The 18,047-nt window shown below is 44.0% G+C and overlaps 1 protein-coding gene across 3 annotated transcripts in view; it reads left to right on the forward strand.

Annotated features, from left to right (window-relative positions):
* Positions 1-18,047, forward strand: part of LOC311130260 (Golgi-specific brefeldin A-resistance guanine nucleotide exchange factor 1-like) — a 118,970-nt gene that overhangs the window by 96,790 nt on the left and 4,133 nt on the right. For 2 of the 3 annotated variants that reach the window (XM_084162971.1, XM_084162972.1), the window contains exons 18-37: positions 361-563; positions 856-979; positions 1,994-2,119; positions 3,571-3,653; positions 3,869-4,105; positions 4,237-4,330; positions 4,422-4,598; positions 4,929-4,993; positions 5,191-5,314; positions 5,457-5,528; positions 5,646-5,740; positions 5,915-6,068; positions 12,537-12,762; positions 13,052-13,209; positions 13,452-13,698; positions 14,490-14,692; positions 16,487-16,637; positions 17,038-17,168; positions 17,512-17,613; positions 17,897-18,010. In XM_084162971.1, coding sequence (XP_084019097.1) covers positions 361-563; positions 856-979; positions 1,994-2,119; positions 3,571-3,653; positions 3,869-4,105; positions 4,237-4,330; positions 4,422-4,598; positions 4,929-4,993; positions 5,191-5,314; positions 5,457-5,528; positions 5,646-5,740; positions 5,915-6,068; positions 12,537-12,762; positions 13,052-13,209; positions 13,452-13,698; positions 14,490-14,692; positions 16,487-16,637; positions 17,038-17,168; positions 17,512-17,613; positions 17,897-18,010 — 2,886 coding nt within the window. The remainder of the gene's footprint in view (positions 1-360; positions 564-855; positions 980-1,993; positions 2,120-3,570; positions 3,654-3,868; positions 4,106-4,236; positions 4,331-4,421; positions 4,599-4,928; positions 4,994-5,190; positions 5,315-5,456; positions 5,529-5,645; positions 5,741-5,914; positions 6,069-12,536; positions 12,763-13,051; positions 13,210-13,451; positions 13,699-14,489; positions 14,693-16,486; positions 16,638-17,037; positions 17,169-17,511; positions 17,614-17,896; positions 18,011-18,047) is intronic. The other variant, XM_084162973.1, reaches the window with a different exon arrangement.

Consider the following 18,047-nt stretch of genomic DNA (forward strand, 5'->3'; position numbering starts at 1 on the left):
ACAACTACAGGAAGCATTTGGTTGGAGTCATTGCAGCTAAAGGTGGCACAACCAGTTATTGAGTGTAAGGGGGCAATTACTTTTTCACACAGGGGAATTGGGTGTTGCATAACTTTGTTTATGAAATAAATGAAATAAATATGTAATTGTTGTGTGTTTTATGATTTTGTTGCTTATCTCTTTTAAAGAACTTATGCATGGCCGTTAATGATGTTTTCACACGTACTGTATCTCAGATTTTGACATAAATCATGCATTGACACCAATGGTGTTTGAGTCAGTTTGTGGATCTCAAGTTGTGATTCGATCTGCTTTTTGTCGCAAAGATAAAATGATAGTATTTATATTGTATGATTACAGCTGCTGAACAGCGGCACAGAACAGTTCAACCAGAAGCCTAAGAAGGGCATCCAGTTCCTGCAGGAGAAGGGTCTGCTCAGCAGCCCCATGGACAACAACGAGGTGGCCCAGTGGCTCCGGGAGAACCCCCGCCTCGACAAGAAGCAGATCGGAGAGTTCATCAGTGACCGCAAACACATGGAGCTACTGGACAGCTTCGTCAAGTAGGAGCCCAGTCTTCTTATTATTACCGGGCAGCGTGATGTACAACCAGTTGGATCTTCTCCTTAATTTAATTGTACTGAAGCTTGGCTCCTTCAGTTGCTAGTGAAGCAATGAATAGTGAAGCAGTGACGTTTATTTACTTGAACCCTAGGAGTTGTCTTTAATCCCTACCAATTATAAAATGCAGTACACAAATGTATATGTACAGTTGAGTAAAAAGACCTGACAGGAAATGTAAGAATATACTTCAAAATATACATATTAGTGAATTATACTCATTCTCACGTGCAGCACGTTCACCTTCCGAGGGCTGCGTATTGACGAGGCGCTGCGTCTGTATCTGGAGGCCTTCAGGCTGCCAGGAGAGGCTCCGGTCATCCATAGACTTTTGGAAACCTTCACAGACACCTGGCATGTAAGTCAGCTGCCTTAACCCCTTGGAAGTCTCTCTCTTTTTTCCTCTCACACACACACATGCACAGGGGCACACGGAGGGACACACTTCTTCCATTAGCGCAAGGCAATCCTTGCTACCAACTGTCCCTATCATCATGTAATTACGTCCAGTGGAACTGTGACCCTGATCTGAATCAAGGACAGGGACATTCGTCACTCAGGTAATTAGGGTAAGAGGAAAATGTTGCTGTAAGGCTGACATAACAGAGCTGGCCGGTCTATCGAGGGCAGGGGAACAAAACCAGCGGGGCCACTGGCTGCTCCTTAAATAACCGGAGAGGGTCGTCCTCGTGACCTGGAAAATATTTATAGTAATGTATTTTCATAGTCTCCCTCTCCACACACAATCGCCTTGAATGAGTTCACAGATATTCTTACTGCACACACATGTGTCTTTTTCCCACTATTGAGCAGTCGAGACTGCACTTTCAGCAGAACAAATATAGACGTTTTGATGTTAAGCCAAAGGTAGTTATATTGATGTGTGTATCTGGAACTCAGCTGTTGACGTGTATAAATCAAATCAAATTTTATTTGTCACATGCGCCAAATACAACAGGTGTAGACTTTACCGTAAAATGCTTACTTACAAGCCCTTAACCAACAATGCAGTTTTAAGAAAAATAAGAGGTAAGAAAATATTTACTAAATAAACTAAAGTTAAAAAAAATACAATAAAAAAAGTTACAATAAAATAACAATAATGAAGCTATATACGGCGGGGTACCAGTACCAAGTCAGTGTGCGGGGGTACAGGTTAGTCGAGGTAATTGACGTAATATGTACATGTAGGTAGGGGTAAAGTGACTATGCATAGATAATAAACAGAGCCGGCCTGTCTATTGAGGGCAGGCGGACAAAACCAGCGGGGCCACTGGCTGTTCCTTAATTAACTGGAGAGGGTCGTCCTCGTGACCTGGAAAATATTTCTATGGACAGGGTTATATTAGTGTGTCTTTCCCTGTGTGTGTAGAAAGTGAACGGCTCTCCCTTCATGACCAACGACGCAGGCTTCGCCTTGGCCTACGCTGTCATCATGCTCAACACGGACCAGCACAACAACAACGTGCGCAAGCAGAACATCCCCATGACAATTGAGGTAAACACACACAATTTATTTACCATGAAAACTCACTCAAAAAAGACGCATCACTATTGTTATACTTAAATATATTTTATTGATATAAAATAAACTAAGTTAATATTCCTACCAATTTAAGTTTTCTACTACTACAAAACAATCTTATCCGATCTTATTTTGTCTTAAGTTAACATTTTCAGAAATGCACCTATAACCCACGTTTTTTATTTTTTAACCCACATATGTTAGATATGATTTTAATCACCTCTTATGAGAGCTTTTGTGCCATGCAGCAATGGGTTTCACCAGAGACCCTGTTAAGACCCCTTTAGACACCCTACATTAGTATGTTGTGCTGGTTCTTTCAGACCCTCTGATCTGAAAAAAGCAGACCTCCAGTAACAGCTGTGCCCAGTGGTGGTCTATGGGATGAGGTCATCCTGCTTAGTCAGGGGTGGGAGAAGTGAGGTGGGGGAGGATTGGAGGGGTGGGAGCAGTGGAGGGGGGAGAGGATGGGAGGAGGCGTCCTGGCTAACTCTCTCTGTGTGAGTGACAGAGCCTGAAGACTAAACACAAGTCCCATGGGCAGGGTTCTGAAGAGGGCGTGGGTGGGCCACTCTCACACACACACAAGACATACCCGATCCTCAGTTGCCATTTGGAATTTTAAGCTGCAATGAGCGCAACTGATTTTGTGACCTTAGATTTTTTTTTTTTCGAGGGCAATGAAACTCCTACTGTTTACTGACTGTCTGCACAGTATATAGCAATACTGTTATTACGGATGAAAGTTCTTACGATGTGACCTCTCCAAGTGTCATACAAATGCCATGATACGATACTCTGTGAGACTCAGCGCATCATGGCAATAGTCGAAGATGCTATTGCTCTGAATTATGCTATCAGCTAACGCATAGCGCAACATTGTAGCTCTCCAACAAATATGTCGGTGTGGAACAGCTCTGCTCTCTCTGGCTGTCAGTCCCATGATTACTTGGCAGGCATCACGGCCAGCTGCTTTGTGTCTGTGGCGGCTATTGTTACCGTCGTCTGCTCCATGCCGCCCCTGAGCCCTCGCTGTGTTTATTTCTCTGTCTGTCCATCCCGCTGCAAAGCATCTCGTGTTTCCCGTCTAGTTTACCTGCCATTAGCCTAAGCACTCAGCCAACCAGGAGCCTTGATTCGATCAGTCAGCACACAGAGGATGTGTTTATTTGCTGTGGCTCTTGGCCTCAATCCTGTTTGACTAACACCACACCTAACCGTATTAAGTGACACATACGTTGGTAAAGCTTTGACCCCCACCCCCCTAATTGTTGGATGCTCAATTAGCAAGAGCATTGCATGCCAAAGCATTGGATACCAGAGCCAGGCTAGCTGGCAGAGCCCCGCAATGATTGATGTGTTGATGGTGCCATGATTCCCATATTGTCAGTGTTAGCTGTCTTTCTTTTTTCCCCTTCATGTAGCAATTCAAGAAGAATCTGAAGGGTGTGAATGGAAATACAGACTTCGATCAGGATATGCTGGAGGACATCTACAATGCAATCAAGTAAGCCATAGTCTTATGTAGATCTTATATAGAAATGTTTGTGACGTACACACACAAGCTGAAGGAGATCAATCTTATTTCAAGAGGATGTACTTATTTGTTTCAGCGTTGGCGCTTTGACAGTAAGTTTTATGTCTGGTGTTTTTTCCATGTCAACCGACCCACCCTAGATGATCAAAGTTGCCTTAGCATTCATGGTATTCTCTGTTGTGTAGGAATGACGAGATAGTGATGCCAGACGAGCAGTCCGGCCTGGTCAAGGAGAACTATGTATGGAGCGTGCTGCTCCACCGGGGGGCCACCTCCGAGGGGGTCTTCCTCCATGTGCCCGCCGGCAGCTACGACCACGACCTGTTCACCATGACCTGGGGGCCCACCATCGCAGCCCTCTCCTACGTCTTCGACAAGAGCCTGGACGACACAATCATCCAGAAGGCTATCGCTGGCTTCAGGTACACTAGGCCTGCTCAGATGGTTCTGGGCCCAGCACTGTGGCTCTGAGGAGATGCTGAAGAAGCGTCCCTTGGGGAAAGCAATGAATGAGAGCGAGTCTTGATTATAATCAATTTCTCTCTCCTTTTAGGAAATGTGCCATGATATCAGCTCATTATGGATTCAGTGACGTTTTTGATAATTTGATCATCTCCCTCTGCAAGTTTACAACACTCAGCAGTGAGGTAAGTGCTTAATTTCAAATGTGGGAACCTTCGCATTTCATCTAGTGCACTAGAGTATTCTAACATGTTCCACTGGATGGTTTCAATACAGTCGGTGGAGAACCTGCCCACGGTGTTTGGGAGTAACGGGAAGGCCCAGATAGCGGCGAAGACGGTATTCCACCTGGCCCACCGGCACGGTGACATCCTGAGGGAGGGCTGGAAGAACATCATGGACTCCATGCTGCAGCTGTTCAGAGCTGAGCTGCTGCCCAAGGCCATGGTGGAGGTCAGAACTGCTCCTTTATTACTGACAATGGTCATGGACATGGATTTACCTGACCATTCTGTGATGTAACCAGGAAAGGCTGAGCATTGCTTTCTGGTCAGGTTACATGGTCAGAAAAAACGAATGGCCTCAATCATGTTTATGAGTACCTTTGGAACATTCAAACCTTCCATTCATTTTGCTGAATGAAATGGTTCTCTTTTTGAATTTGTAAGACTGCAGACTCTTCTGTAAGACATTATGGGTGTTATACTGCCACCTGCTGGTATTAAACCAGACATAACTTCCTTCTTGAATATCTGTGGCGTCTGTATTCTTATGTCTATTTAGGTGGAGGATTTTGTGGAGCCAAATGGAACGATTTCCCTTCAAAGAGAAGAGACACCGTCAAATCGGTAAAAGTCACCTCAACATCATGTCACGCCATCTGTTTCGCTCAAATACCAGGCTGAGCTCTTTCACTTGTAAAAACTCTGGGAGTTTTTCTGACATTTAAATCCAGTTCCATGTTGTAAAATGGGTGGCTATCATTAAACATTAAATTTGTTTTTAAAGTGTTTGACATCTCTATGTCTTCCTCCCTCTCTCCCAGGGGTGAGTCTGCGGTGTTGAGCTTTGTGAACTGGCTGACTCTGAGTGGAGCGGAGCAGTCTGGTCAACGTGGGCCCTCTACTGAGAACCAGGAGGCCAAGCAGGCAGCCATGTTCTGTATCAAGGTACCAGAACTACAACACCCATCACCCCTTAGCCCACTGCTTTCTCTCTATCACACTCATCCAAATTGCCTCTGGTGATAAGTTCATATAGTGCAGTTTTTTATTAATTCATTTTTGGGGGGTTTTGTCTCTTCCCCTCCAGCAATGTGACCCAGAGAAGCTGATCACAGAGAGTAAATTCCTGCAGCTGGAGTCTCTACAGGAGCTGATGAAGGTAATCATAACATTACAAGCAAATATTGTCTATGCATTGTCTGAATATTAATTCCTAAAATGCAGGAAGTATAAAACGTTCTAGTATTGTTTTCTAAGAGCTTTTTCTTGTGGACAGGCTCTGATCTCAGTCACACCTGATGAGGAGACGTATGATGAGGAGGATGCTGCATTCTGCCTGGAGATGCTGCTACGCATAGTCATGGAGAACAGGTACACCCAGAGGGAAGAAAGGGTGGAATGTTTGCTTTGAGTCAGGGCCAGTGTGTGTTGTCCCACGTCCATTAGGAATGACATCAGTCAAATCAGCTGTTTCAACATCAGGCTTTGTTATGCTATCGAGTCCTTATCATTTGTGTGTTTTTCTGTGTGTGTGTGTATGTTTAGGGACCGCGTGTCGTGTGTATGGCAGACGGTGCGGGATCACCTGTGCCACCTGTGTGTCCAGGCTACAGAGAGCTGCTTCCTGGTGGAGAGGGCCGTGGTGGGCCTCATCAGACTGGCCATCCGCCTGCTGCGCAGAGAGGACATCAGCTCCCAGGTACACACACACGAAAGGGGAAACCAAACTATTTAGGAGTGCATAATTGCATTAATGCATGTTTAATGCTGTCAAACAGATAATGTAGAAATGACGCAGGATTTCTGACTAGTGATAGCACTGAGCGATTGGATGATTGGACTGTTGATCCAATGAGTCTTACATCTGATGGACACACACACACACACACACAGCTTTGTTAGGTCAATGTCCTTTAGCCATTGCAGTCTGTCTTATCTTAACAGCAATTATAAAGGAGGCTTCAATTCGTTGTATATCAAGTCACAAAGGATGTTTCATGTGATAGTAGTTTGCTGGTATCAGATGTTTCTCTCAATTTTTGTATTTGCTCTGGCATAAAGGCACACAATGAACTACCTTGGAGTATTCTTACAGCCTGTGTTGATCAGTGGGACAATTTAATTATCCAGGTTTTTACTGGTCTAATCTTTTTTCCGAAGAGGGACCTGGTTTCTTGATGACCTGGCCTGTAACCTCAATAGTGCTTATTATGTGACTGTCCTATTGACCTTGAACTGCTATATCATTACAGTTTCTCTTGATTGCTTAAACACGTTTCTCAGCAATATAAAAATAAAATGGAATGTGATCTACTTTATAACCCATTGAAAACCAAACAACTCACCAGTAAACACTTTCATGTCTATTTATGGACTAATTATGCAAAGGTAGTTTACAGGTTGGTGGTAAAAATATACTATTATGCGAGTTATTGTTATTTAACGTGAAAAAAATACATAACACAATTCAAATCAAATGTTTGTCACTTGCTTCGTAAACGACAGGTATAGACTAACAGTTAAATGCTGTTTGAATGCACAGAGATACCGTGACGAGATCCTGAGGCCCATTGTCGTGCCATTCATCCGCCGCCATCACCTCATGTTTCAGTATGGTAATGCACAGCCCCATGTTGTAAGGATCTGTACACCATTCCTGGAAGCTGAAAATGTCCCAGTTCTTCCATGACCTGCATACTCACCAGATATGTCACCCATTGAGCTTGTTAGGGATGCTCTGGATCGATGTGTACGACAGCGTGTTCCAGTTCGCACAGCCATTGAAGAGGAGTGGGACAATTCACATTTTGTCCTGAATACAAAGTGTTATGTTGGGGGTAAATTCAATACAACACATTACTGAGTACCACTCTCCATATTTCCAAGCATGGTGGTGGCTGCATCATGTTATGGGTATGCTTGTAATCTTTAAGGACTGGGGTGTTTTTTAGGATAAAAAATTAACTGGATGGAGCTAAGCACAGGCAAATTCCTAGAGGAAAACCTGGTTCAGTCTGCTTTCCACCGGACACTGGGAGATTAATTCACCTATCAGCAGGACAATAACCTAAAACATAAGGCCAAATGTACACTGGAGTTGCTTACCAAGAAGACCGTGAATGTTCCTGAGTGGCCGAGTTACAGTTTTGACTTAAATCTACTCTAAAATCTATGGCAAGACCTGAAAATGTTTTTCTAGCAATGATTAACAACCCATTTGAAAGAGCTTGAAGAATTTTTGTAAAGAATAATGCCCAAATGTTGCACAATACAGGTGTGGAAAGCTCTTAGAGTCTTACCCAGAAAGACTCTTAGCTGTAATCGCTGCCAAAGGTGCTTCTACAAAGGATTGACTCAAGGGTGTGAATGCTTATGTAAATGAGATATTTCTGTATTTCAATTTCAATTTCAATACATTTGCAAATATGTCTAAACATGTTTTCACTTTGTCATTATGGGGGTATTGTGTGTAGATGGGTGCGAAAAAAAAAAAGTAATCCATTTTGAATTCTGGATGTAACACAAAATGTGGAATAAGTCAAGGAGTATGAATACTTTTTGAATGCACTGTATGTGTGGGTAGAGTCCAGTGGGTGTGCATAGTCAAAAAGTGTTAGTGCAAAAATTGTCAATGCAGGTAGTTTACCAAATAGCTACCCAGACTATTTAGTCTTATGGCTTGTGGGTAGAAGTTGTTCAGGAGCCTTTTGGTCCCAGCGCTCCAGTACTGTTTGCCGTGTGGTAGCAGAGAGAACAGTCTATGACTTGGGCCTTCCTCTGACATCGCCTGGAATAGAGGTCCAATTGATTTGTGTCTTATGTAGAGCGTTGTCTACTGTTTAGTAAAAAGTGTCTTGTGATTCAGAGTTGAGTCTTATGTTTTGCAAGAAAGTGTTCAGCATTTGCATTTAGTGTGAAGAGGATGAGAAATTACTAACTGTTGTGCAAAAGAGCTGCTGCTACTCTCTGTTTATTATTTATTCACTTTAACTACCCACTTGTACATATTACCTCAATTACCTCGACCAACCTGTGCCCCCGCACATTGACTCTGTACCGGTACACCCTGTATATAGCCTCCCTACTGTTATTTTACTGCTGCTCTTTAATTATTTGTTATTTGTTATTTTTTACTTATTTATTTTTTTACTTAACACTTATTTTTCTTAACTGCATTGTTGGTTAAGGGCTTGTAAGTAAGCATGTCACTGTAAGGTCTACACCTGTTGTATTCAGCGCATGTGGCAAATAACATTTGATTTGATTTGAAGAGGTTATTGTTTTGGCCATATGGATCCCAGTTTCCTTCAGTGTTCAAGCAATCAAGAAACTATCTTTTGCTCCCATTTCTCCTATAAGGCCTTTAATTGTCTTTCAATCTTATCTCTAACCCAGATGGACATTGTTACTGCCAACTAATAGTGTATTCTTCTTCCTTTTCTGTGAGCTGGGGCTATCAGGACAAACATGTTATGCTTCCCCACAACGTACTTGTCACAAATCCCACATTTGTTCCTCTAATTTTCTTGTCCTTTCAAATGTGCAGTGAGACCTAGCAGAATCAAATCAAAATCAAATACAATTTTATTTGCCACATGCGCCGAATACAACAGGTGTAGACATTACAGTGAAATGCTTACTTACAAACCAACAATGCAGTTTAAGAAAAAAATTGAAATAGCAAATAATTAAAGAGCAGCAGTAAAATAAAATAACTGTAGGGAGGTTATATACAGGGGGTACCGGTTAGTCGAGGTAATTGAGGTAATATGTACATGTGGGTAGAGTTAAAGTGACTATGCATAAATGATCAACAGAGTAGCAGCAGCGTAAAAGAGGGGGTTGGGGTGGGGATGGGGGGCAATGCAAATAGTCCGGGTAGCCATGATTAGCTGTTCAGGAGTCTTATGGCTTGGGGGTAGAAGTTGTTAAGAAGCCTTTTGGACCTAGACTTGGCACTCCGGTACCGCTTGCCGTGCGGTAGCAGAGAGAACAGTCTATGACTAGGGTGGCTGGAGTCTTTGACAATTTTGAGGGCCTTCCTCTGACACCGCCTGGTATAGAGGTCCTGGATGGCAGGAAGCTTGGCCCCAGTGATGTACTGGGCCGTACGCACTACCCTCTGTAGTGCCTTGCGGTCGGAGGCCAAGCAGTTGCCATACCAGGCGGTGATGCAACCAGTCAGGATGCTCTCGATGGTGCAGCTGTATAATATTTTGAGGATCTGAGGACCCATGCCAAATCTTTTCAGTCTCCTGAGGGGGAATAGGCTTTGTCGTGCCCTCTTCACGACTGTCTTGGTGTGTTTGGACCATGATAGTTCGTTGGTGATGTGGACACCAAGGAACTTGAAGCTCTAAACCTGTTCCACTACAGCCCCGTCGATGAGAATGGGGGCGTGCTCAGTCCTCTTTTTTTTCCTGTAGTCCACGATCATCTCCTTTGTCTTGATCACGTTGAGGAAGAGGTTGTTATCCTGGCACCACACGGCCAAGTCTCTGACCACCTCTCTATAGGCTATCTCATCATTGTCGGTGATCAGGCTACCACTGTTGTGTCGTCAGCAAACTTAATGATGGTGTTGGAGTCGTGCCTGGCCATTCAGTCATGGGTGAACAGGGAGTACAGGAGGGGACTGAGCACGCACCCCTGAGGGGCCCCCGTGTTGAGGATCAGCGTGGCAGATGTGCTGTTACCTACCCTTGTCACCTTGGGGAGGCCCGTCAGGAAGTCCAGGATCCAGTTGCAGAGGGAGGTGTTTAGTCCCAGGGTCTTGAGCTTTGTGATGAGCTTTGAGGGCACTATGGTGTTGAACGCTGAGCTGTAGTCAATGAATAGCATTCTCACGTAGGTTTTCCTCTTGTTCAGGTGGGAAAGGGCAGTGTGGAGTGCAATAGAGATTGCATCATCTATGGATATGTTGGGGCGGTATGCAAATTGGAGTGGGTCTAGGGTTTCTGGGATAATGGTGTTGGTGTGAGCCATGACCAGCCTTTCAAAGCACTTCATGGCTACAGACGTGAGTGCTACGGGTTGGTAGTCATTTAGGCAGGTTATCTTAGTGTTCTTGGGCACAAGGACTATGGTGGTCTGCTTGAAACATGTTGGTATTACAGACTCTGTCAGGGATATGTTGAAAATGTCAGTGAAGACACTTGCCAGTTGGTCAGCGCATGCTCGGAGTACACGTCCTGGTAATCCGTCTGGCCCTGCTGCCTTGTGAATGTTGACCTGCTTAAAAGTCTTACTCACATCGGCTACAGAGAGCTTGATCACATAGTCATCCGGAACAGCTGATGGTGTAATGCATGCTTCAGTGTTGCTTGCCTTGAAGCGAGCATTTATTTAATTAAATTTTTTTGGTCATTTAGCAGACGCTCTTTTCCAGAGCAACTTACAGGTGCAATTAGGGTTAAGTGCCTTGCTCAAGGGCACATCGACAGATTTTTCACCTAGTCTGCTCGGGGATTAGAACCAGCGACCTTTCGGTTACTGGCACAACGCCCTTTACCACTAAGCTACCTGCTGGAAGTGATTTAGCTCGTCTGGTAGGCTTGGGCAGCTTGCGGCTGTGCTTCCCTTTGTGGTCTGTAATAGGTTTCAAGCCCTGCCACATCTGACGAGTGTCAGAGCCGGTGTAGTACGATTCAATCTTAGTCCTGTATTGACTCTTTGCCTGTTTTATGGTTTGTTGGTGGGCATAGCGGGATTTCTTATAAGCGTCCGGGTTAGAGTCCCGCTCCTTGAAAGCGGCAGCTCTACCCTTTACCTCAGTGCGGATGTTGCCTGTAATCCATGGCTTCTGGTTGGGGTACGTACGGTCACTGTGGGGATGACGTAATCTATGCACTTATTGATGAAGCCAGTGACTGATGTGGTGTACTCCTCAATGCTATCGGAAGAATCCCAGAACATATTCCAGTCTGTGCTAGCAAAACAGTCCTGTAGCTTAGCATCTTCGTCATCTGACCACTTCCGTATTAACCGAGTCACTGGTGCTTCCTGCTTTAGTTTTTGCTTATAAGCAGGAATCAGGAGGATAAAGTTATTGTCAGATTTGCCAAATGGAGGTAGAGGCAGAGCTTTGTGTGTGGAGTAAAGGTGGTCTAGAGTTTTTCTCCCCTCTGGTTGCACATTTAACATGCTGGTAGAAATGAGGTAGAACGGATTTAAGTTTCCCTGCATTAAAGTCCCTGGCCACTAGGAGCGCTGCCTCTGGATGAGTGTTTTCCTGTTTACTTATGGCCTTATACAGCTCATGGAGTGCAATCTTAGTGCCTGCATCGGTTTGTGGTGGTAAATAGACAGCTACGAAAAATATAGATGAAAACTATCTTGGTAAATAGTGTGGTCTACAGCGTATCATGAGATTCTCTACCTCAGGCGAGCAAAACCTCGAGACTTCCTTAGTATTAGATTTTATGCACCAGCTGTTGTTTACAAATATACACAGACCGCCACCCCTTGTCTTACCGGAGTCAGCCGTTCTATCCTGCAGATGTAGCGTATATCCTGTCAGCTGTATGTTGTCCATGTCGTCGTTCAGCCATGACTCTGTGAAACATAAGATATTACAGTTTTTAATGTTCCGTTGGTAGGATAATCGTAATCTTAGATCGTCTGATTTATTTTCAAATGATTGAACATTGGCTAATAGGATTGATGGAAGTGGCAGTTTACTCGCTCGCCGTCGGATCCTTACAAGGCACCCCGACCTACATCCACGATATCGCCGTCTCTTTCTCATGGGAATGACGGGGATTTGGGCCTTGTCGGGTGTCTGTAGGATATCCTTCGCGTTCGACTCGTTGAATAAAAAATATTTGTCCAATACGAGGTGAGTAATTGCTGTCCTGATATCCAGAAGCTCTTTTTGGTCATAAGAGACGGTGGCAGAAACATTATGTACAGAAAAAATTACAAATAACGGGAAAAAACACACATAATAGTACAATTGGTTAGAGGACGGTAAAACGGCTGCCATCTTCTTCGGCGCCATTCAATGCAGCTTACTGAGACCTAGACCTGTCAGGATATCAATAGAACTTTGTTTATAGGGAACATACTTCAATTCCCTAATCGGTGAGATCGAGGTCACAGCCAGTTCAAGCTGTTGGTCTTATACAATGACCGCGTCCCCTTAACCCCTCTGCAACCCCATCTCTAGGTGCTGCTGTCCCTGCATCTCCTGCTGATGATGAAACCACACGTCCTGGCCCGGGTTAGCCGGGAGGTGGCCTATGGCCTCCATGAGCTGCTCAAGACCAATGCTGCCAACATCCACTGCACAGACGACTGGTTCACCCTTTTCTCCCTAATCGAGTGCATCGGGGCCGGGATCAAACCCCCTGCCTCCTTCCAGGTCACCTCCACTAGCCCAGACATCGACACAGGTCAGCCTCTTACACACTTACACACACACACACACACACACACACACACACACACACACACACACACACACACACACACACACACACACAATCACGTGGAATGGTAGGCTACTTTGTTGGTCTTAGCTACTGAGAAATTGTATAATCTCCTAGTTTATGGTCAATTGTATTGACTTTATACGAACAACTCAGCTGTTATATTACGAGGCACACATCCACACTCTTAAGTGGTGCGTTTGTATGTCTGTTAAACTGTTGTTTTCATGTCCCGTTTCCACCTTTGTTCCAGGTGCCCAGTCGGACAGTGAGCTGTCGTTCCACCACCCTAGTGAGGCGAGTCTGGACCGGGGGTACACCTCAGACTCAGAGGTCTACACGGAGCACGGAAAGTCCAGGATGCCCCGCTCTGTCACTGACGTGGACGTGGCCAGCAGCGGATGGCTGGTGGTGAGAGCCCCACCCCCCCGACACACACACACGTCCACGTCACCTGCACACACATTTTTTTTGAGTGCTCAGACGATCAATTCAAGATATCTTCATAGCGTTGATACTATTTTACACTGCTTATTGTGGAAGGCCCCAGAGTAATAGTGAAACTTGTGTGTTATTTTGTCATATCAATGTCAGTCAATACTCTCAATGCCTCAACATACAGCACATCTCACACAGTGTGTTTATATTGGCAGGTTGGGAAAGATGACCTGGACATCAGCAAGGTAGCGGCCTCTGGCTCCAAGACCCTGCTAAACCCTCTAGTGAACCAGTACAGCCTGACCCTGGGCCAAGACATGGGCTTCCACGACACCAAGTCTCTCATCAAGTGTGTGGAGTCCCTCTCCTTCATAGTACGCGATGCTGCACACGTCACCCCCGAGAACTTTGAGCTGTGTGTCAAAGCCATCCGGGTGTTTGTGGAGGCCAGCCTAAACGGAGGTATGACTTCCTGTTGACTGACATAAATCAATTCCTACTTGTTTGAGGTTCATTTTGTATTCTGTCTTTTTCCAAAGTGTTTTTTGTTTTTTTCATAACAACTAGAAATCTTCCAACAATGAATTCAGCATTGTATTTGCCTTTCCATCAATGCTGTTTTCCAAGCTAACACGTCATCAAACTATGTTTGAGTCATTTAAGCTTTGACAGTTTGCCATTTTTGGTGGGTAGTCTTAAAAGCCTTTGGAAGGGGATCCAAAGGCATGCCTATAGAGTGACTAACCTGACTCGGGGCTCCTTGCCTCCTCCACACCAACCCTCTAATTGAGGACTGTGTCACTCGGCTTCCCTTCTCCACAGCAGTCTGTTAGTGATCTAGAAAAGACTAAAGTAAAGCCGGGATTACAGTGGAAGGTGGTGCTGGTGCACTCTGCAGGCCTGGCACTACTGATAGCCTTTTCATTTCTCCCAGCGCTCCAGGCCCTTAGATACCTGCTGTCAACACGGCTTTACACACTTAATAATAAAGTTGGGTCGATCAAGGACCTCAGTTAAGCGCAGCTCTAATCTATATGGGAAGCTAATGGAAACCGCACAGCCCTGAAACCTGCTATTACTCAAAGTTGATATAGCCTTTTGTTGCCTGGTTTAACATAAAAGGAATTTATTTTTTCCGAAGCGCTAAGTCATACCTGTCAAAATATGACATCTATAGAAATATCAATAAAGATAACTCAGGATATATCTGTAACAATGGCTAAAACTTTCCCTCCATCGCCACTGACCTACAGGCTATAGGACGTATGAGAAGAAGAAGAACCACAAGTACGACTCCCAGAAGTCCCGTGTGAGGAGGAAGCCCCGGGAGAAGGAAGGGACATCCCGCCGCGCCAAGGCCTCCAGCCAGAGGCCCTCCCGTTCCCATAGCGATGACGAGGAGGACGAGGGGGTCCCTGCCAGCTACCACACGGTGTCATTACAGGTTAGTCAGGACGTAAGTACCGCAGCCCTCTTTCCCTTCTACCTTGGTCTCTGTGCTGCTCAGGGGCTCTGTTCAGGGGTGAAACGTTTAGAACTACATGACAGACAATCATGTCTGTTCTACACAAAATAATTATCCATCTGAACGTTCTGTAACGTTGTACCCTTCTGAATGTGCCCCAGGTTTGCTCTCAGGTGTGTGGGGGGAGGTGGGGTTGCGGGGAAAGGTGGGGATTTCTCTCTCTGCATATTCAATTGAGACTGAGACTGAGGCTGAGTGACACACTATGGTTGTCATGGCAATTAAGCGATCTTCTTCAACTACTATTCTCATTTCCTGAAATTGATCTAGGTCTGTGACGATACCAGTATCGCAATATTTTTTTCCTTGGCAAAAATGAAAACACAAAGCAGACCAAACTCTTTGGTCTGTTTAAAAACCTGCTGTAAGTAAAATATTGTATGCTATAGCTTGGAAAATAAATAAATGTGACTCTGGATGACAACATAATGATGTTTGTTTCCAAAATTAAATCCGCTTTGTGTTTTGTTTCCTTGCCACGGTACTAACGAGTATTGCGATACTGGTATCATCCCGGCCCTATATGAGTGATTCAAAGTTACGCTATCTGTCAGCAATAATTGCAAACTCTTTTCAGAACTAACTTGGCACTAATCAGGTATTCATGCTCAGTCGACTAACACTAATATTAAACTCTTGCATTGCCTATTTTACAAATGTTCGATCTTGAAAGGGCTGAAATGTGAAATGTCAATACTCGTTGCTATAGCTATTCTAAATAAAATGTAACTTGCAAACCTTGACTAATTAAATGCTTAAAGATCTGATTATTATTATTAGATATTCAGGTCTGTGTAAGGTTGCAAAGAGAAGGAATATTACCACTAACTTTAGGAATTTTGGAAACGTTAAAGGCTTTAGGGAATTTTCATAACATGTAAAAGATGTGAATACCATTGCTGTTTAATATGAGCATGGAATATCCTTTATTTGTACGTTTATTGGGGGGGGCTGAACTGGTGCCAGTTGTGAAAAAAGTCAATAGTTGAAAGAGTTGCAGAGTTAATTTCTTGTTATGTCATGTTTTTTTATCCCTAATTAATTATGCCGTTGTCTCCTGAACCGTAAGGTCTATCTACTAGAAACTCGTGAAACCAATGGACACATATTAAGGATATACAAAAATACGAATACATTTAAGAATAAATTGTGAAAGTTTCCATTTGATTTATTTATTTTTAATCCCAAAAATGTATTTTGCAACCCTAGGTCTGTGTAACATGACTGAAATAATGTAGACATGGAAAACACTATTGCATGGAGATAGTTACCTTCCAATGCTTTTGTCTTGTCCACTTCACACCTCTTCTCCATCAGTATATCAAAATGACATAAATATCAATACTCTTTTATCACAGATCATAATTTATTTTATTATACACCCAAATATATTGTCTGGATTAGAATAAAGTACTTAAGCTGCGTTTAGACAGGCAGCACAATTCTGATCTTTTTTCCACTAATTGGTCTTGTGACCAATCACATCATATAGTTTTCAGAGCTGATCTGATTGGTCAAAAGACCAATTGGTGGAAAAAAATATCATAATTGGGCTGCCTGTCTAAGCGCAGCCATAGATATTTAAATGTTCTTTAATATGTGTCTTGCTGCCAGCAAGACAAAACAGACATTAAGTCATACGCTCATGTTTAGAATCAAGCTGTGATTAGATTAGCTATGACCACACCATATTGACATGGAGTTCCGTGTTTCCCCCTGGTTCAGCTGTTAGATCTGATGCACACGCTGCATACGAGGGCCTCCAGCATATACAGCTCCTGGGCAGAGGAACAGCGCCACCTGGAGCCTGCAGGGAAGAAGATTGAGGCTGACTCCCAGACACTTTGGACCAGCTGCTGGTGCCCACTGCTCCAAGGTCAGAGACTTTATCCCCTAGTTATCTATAAAACCTATTTACATAAAGGCACCACTAAACTGTTAAATAAACACCATTTATCATCGTTTCGTAGTCATTGGAGGAATGTTTTCAGTGTCATTGTGTGAAGCCAAAGGCACATTTCCTATTTTCGTGGACAAGGTTTTCACATGTTAATCATTTTTTGCTAATATTGGAACTGATAACTAATATTAGGAGATTCATATAAATATAAGCTTGAAGGTAAAAATCACTCCCTAGGTGCCCTTAATTCACTGATGACCCCTGAGAGAATGGAGTTAGTGGACTCAGTGATCTTGTTCTCGCTCCACTATAGCATTCAACTAATCACTCTTGCCAGTCTTAGCTCAAGTATCCATACATTGTGTGAACCCTATAGGGATAGCCTGGCTGTGCTGCGACGCCAGGCGGCAGGTGCGAATGCAGGCCTTGACCTACCTCCAGAGGGCACTGTTGGTCCATGACCTGCAGACACTAGATGCTGTGGAGTGGGAGTCCTGCTTCAACAAGGTGAGAGGAGCATGCTGAACATCATTTTTGACATTCTAAGATGACCACTGGAAATTGGTGTGCGTAAGGGGAATAGTGGGTCACAAGAATGGCTGCTGAATGGTTCCTCTGAAATAGATGGTGAAATATATGATTCACTAAAAGAGTAGGCACTTGGGGCCAAATTCTAGCTTGAAATGTGCATTTATTTGAAATTCTATGGCAAATATCTCATTGAAATCAATGCAGTATTATGGAAAAATCTCACGTTCGAAAGTAAGTGGGAAATAACTGGTCTGTCCGTCTAATGTGAGCGTTGTCAGTGTTAACTGTGTTCTAAGTACTGTATACTGTGTGCTCCCAGGTGCTGTTCCCCCTGCTGACCAAGCTTCTGGACAATATTAGCCCTGCAGACGTGGGAGGCATGGAGGAGACCAGGATGAGGGCTTGCACCATGCTGTCAAAGGTTAGAGTTCAGTCAACACACAACAGGCATCCATTTCAAAGTGTGAAATCTGATATTTTGTCAGACTGTGTTCAGACCGTTGGGTTAGACTCTCCTACAACTGTCTGTTGCCTTTGGGGTGTTATTTTTTAGAGAAATTTACATATTTGCTCAATCCTTCCACTGTCTAGCACTTCTCATCTGTCTAAACAGTGATAGTATAATATACTGTATCAAGTAGTGCCTGTCTACCCATGCCATCTCTGCATATCTCACCGTTTTCCATTGCTCTGCTCTACCCTAGGTGTTCCTACAGCACCTCTCTCCCCTGTTGTCTCTGTCCACCTTCGCTGCCCTGTGGCTCACCATCCTGGACTTCATGGACAAGTACATGCACGCTGGCTCCAGTGACCTGCTGGTAAGGATGCCTGATATTACACAGTAGCACATGTCGA

Source organism: Coregonus lavaretus (genome assembly GCF_964263955.1).
Source record: "Coregonus lavaretus genome assembly, chromosome: 1".
NCBI classification, from domain to species: Eukaryota; Metazoa; Chordata; class Actinopteri; order Salmoniformes; family Salmonidae; genus Coregonus; species Coregonus lavaretus.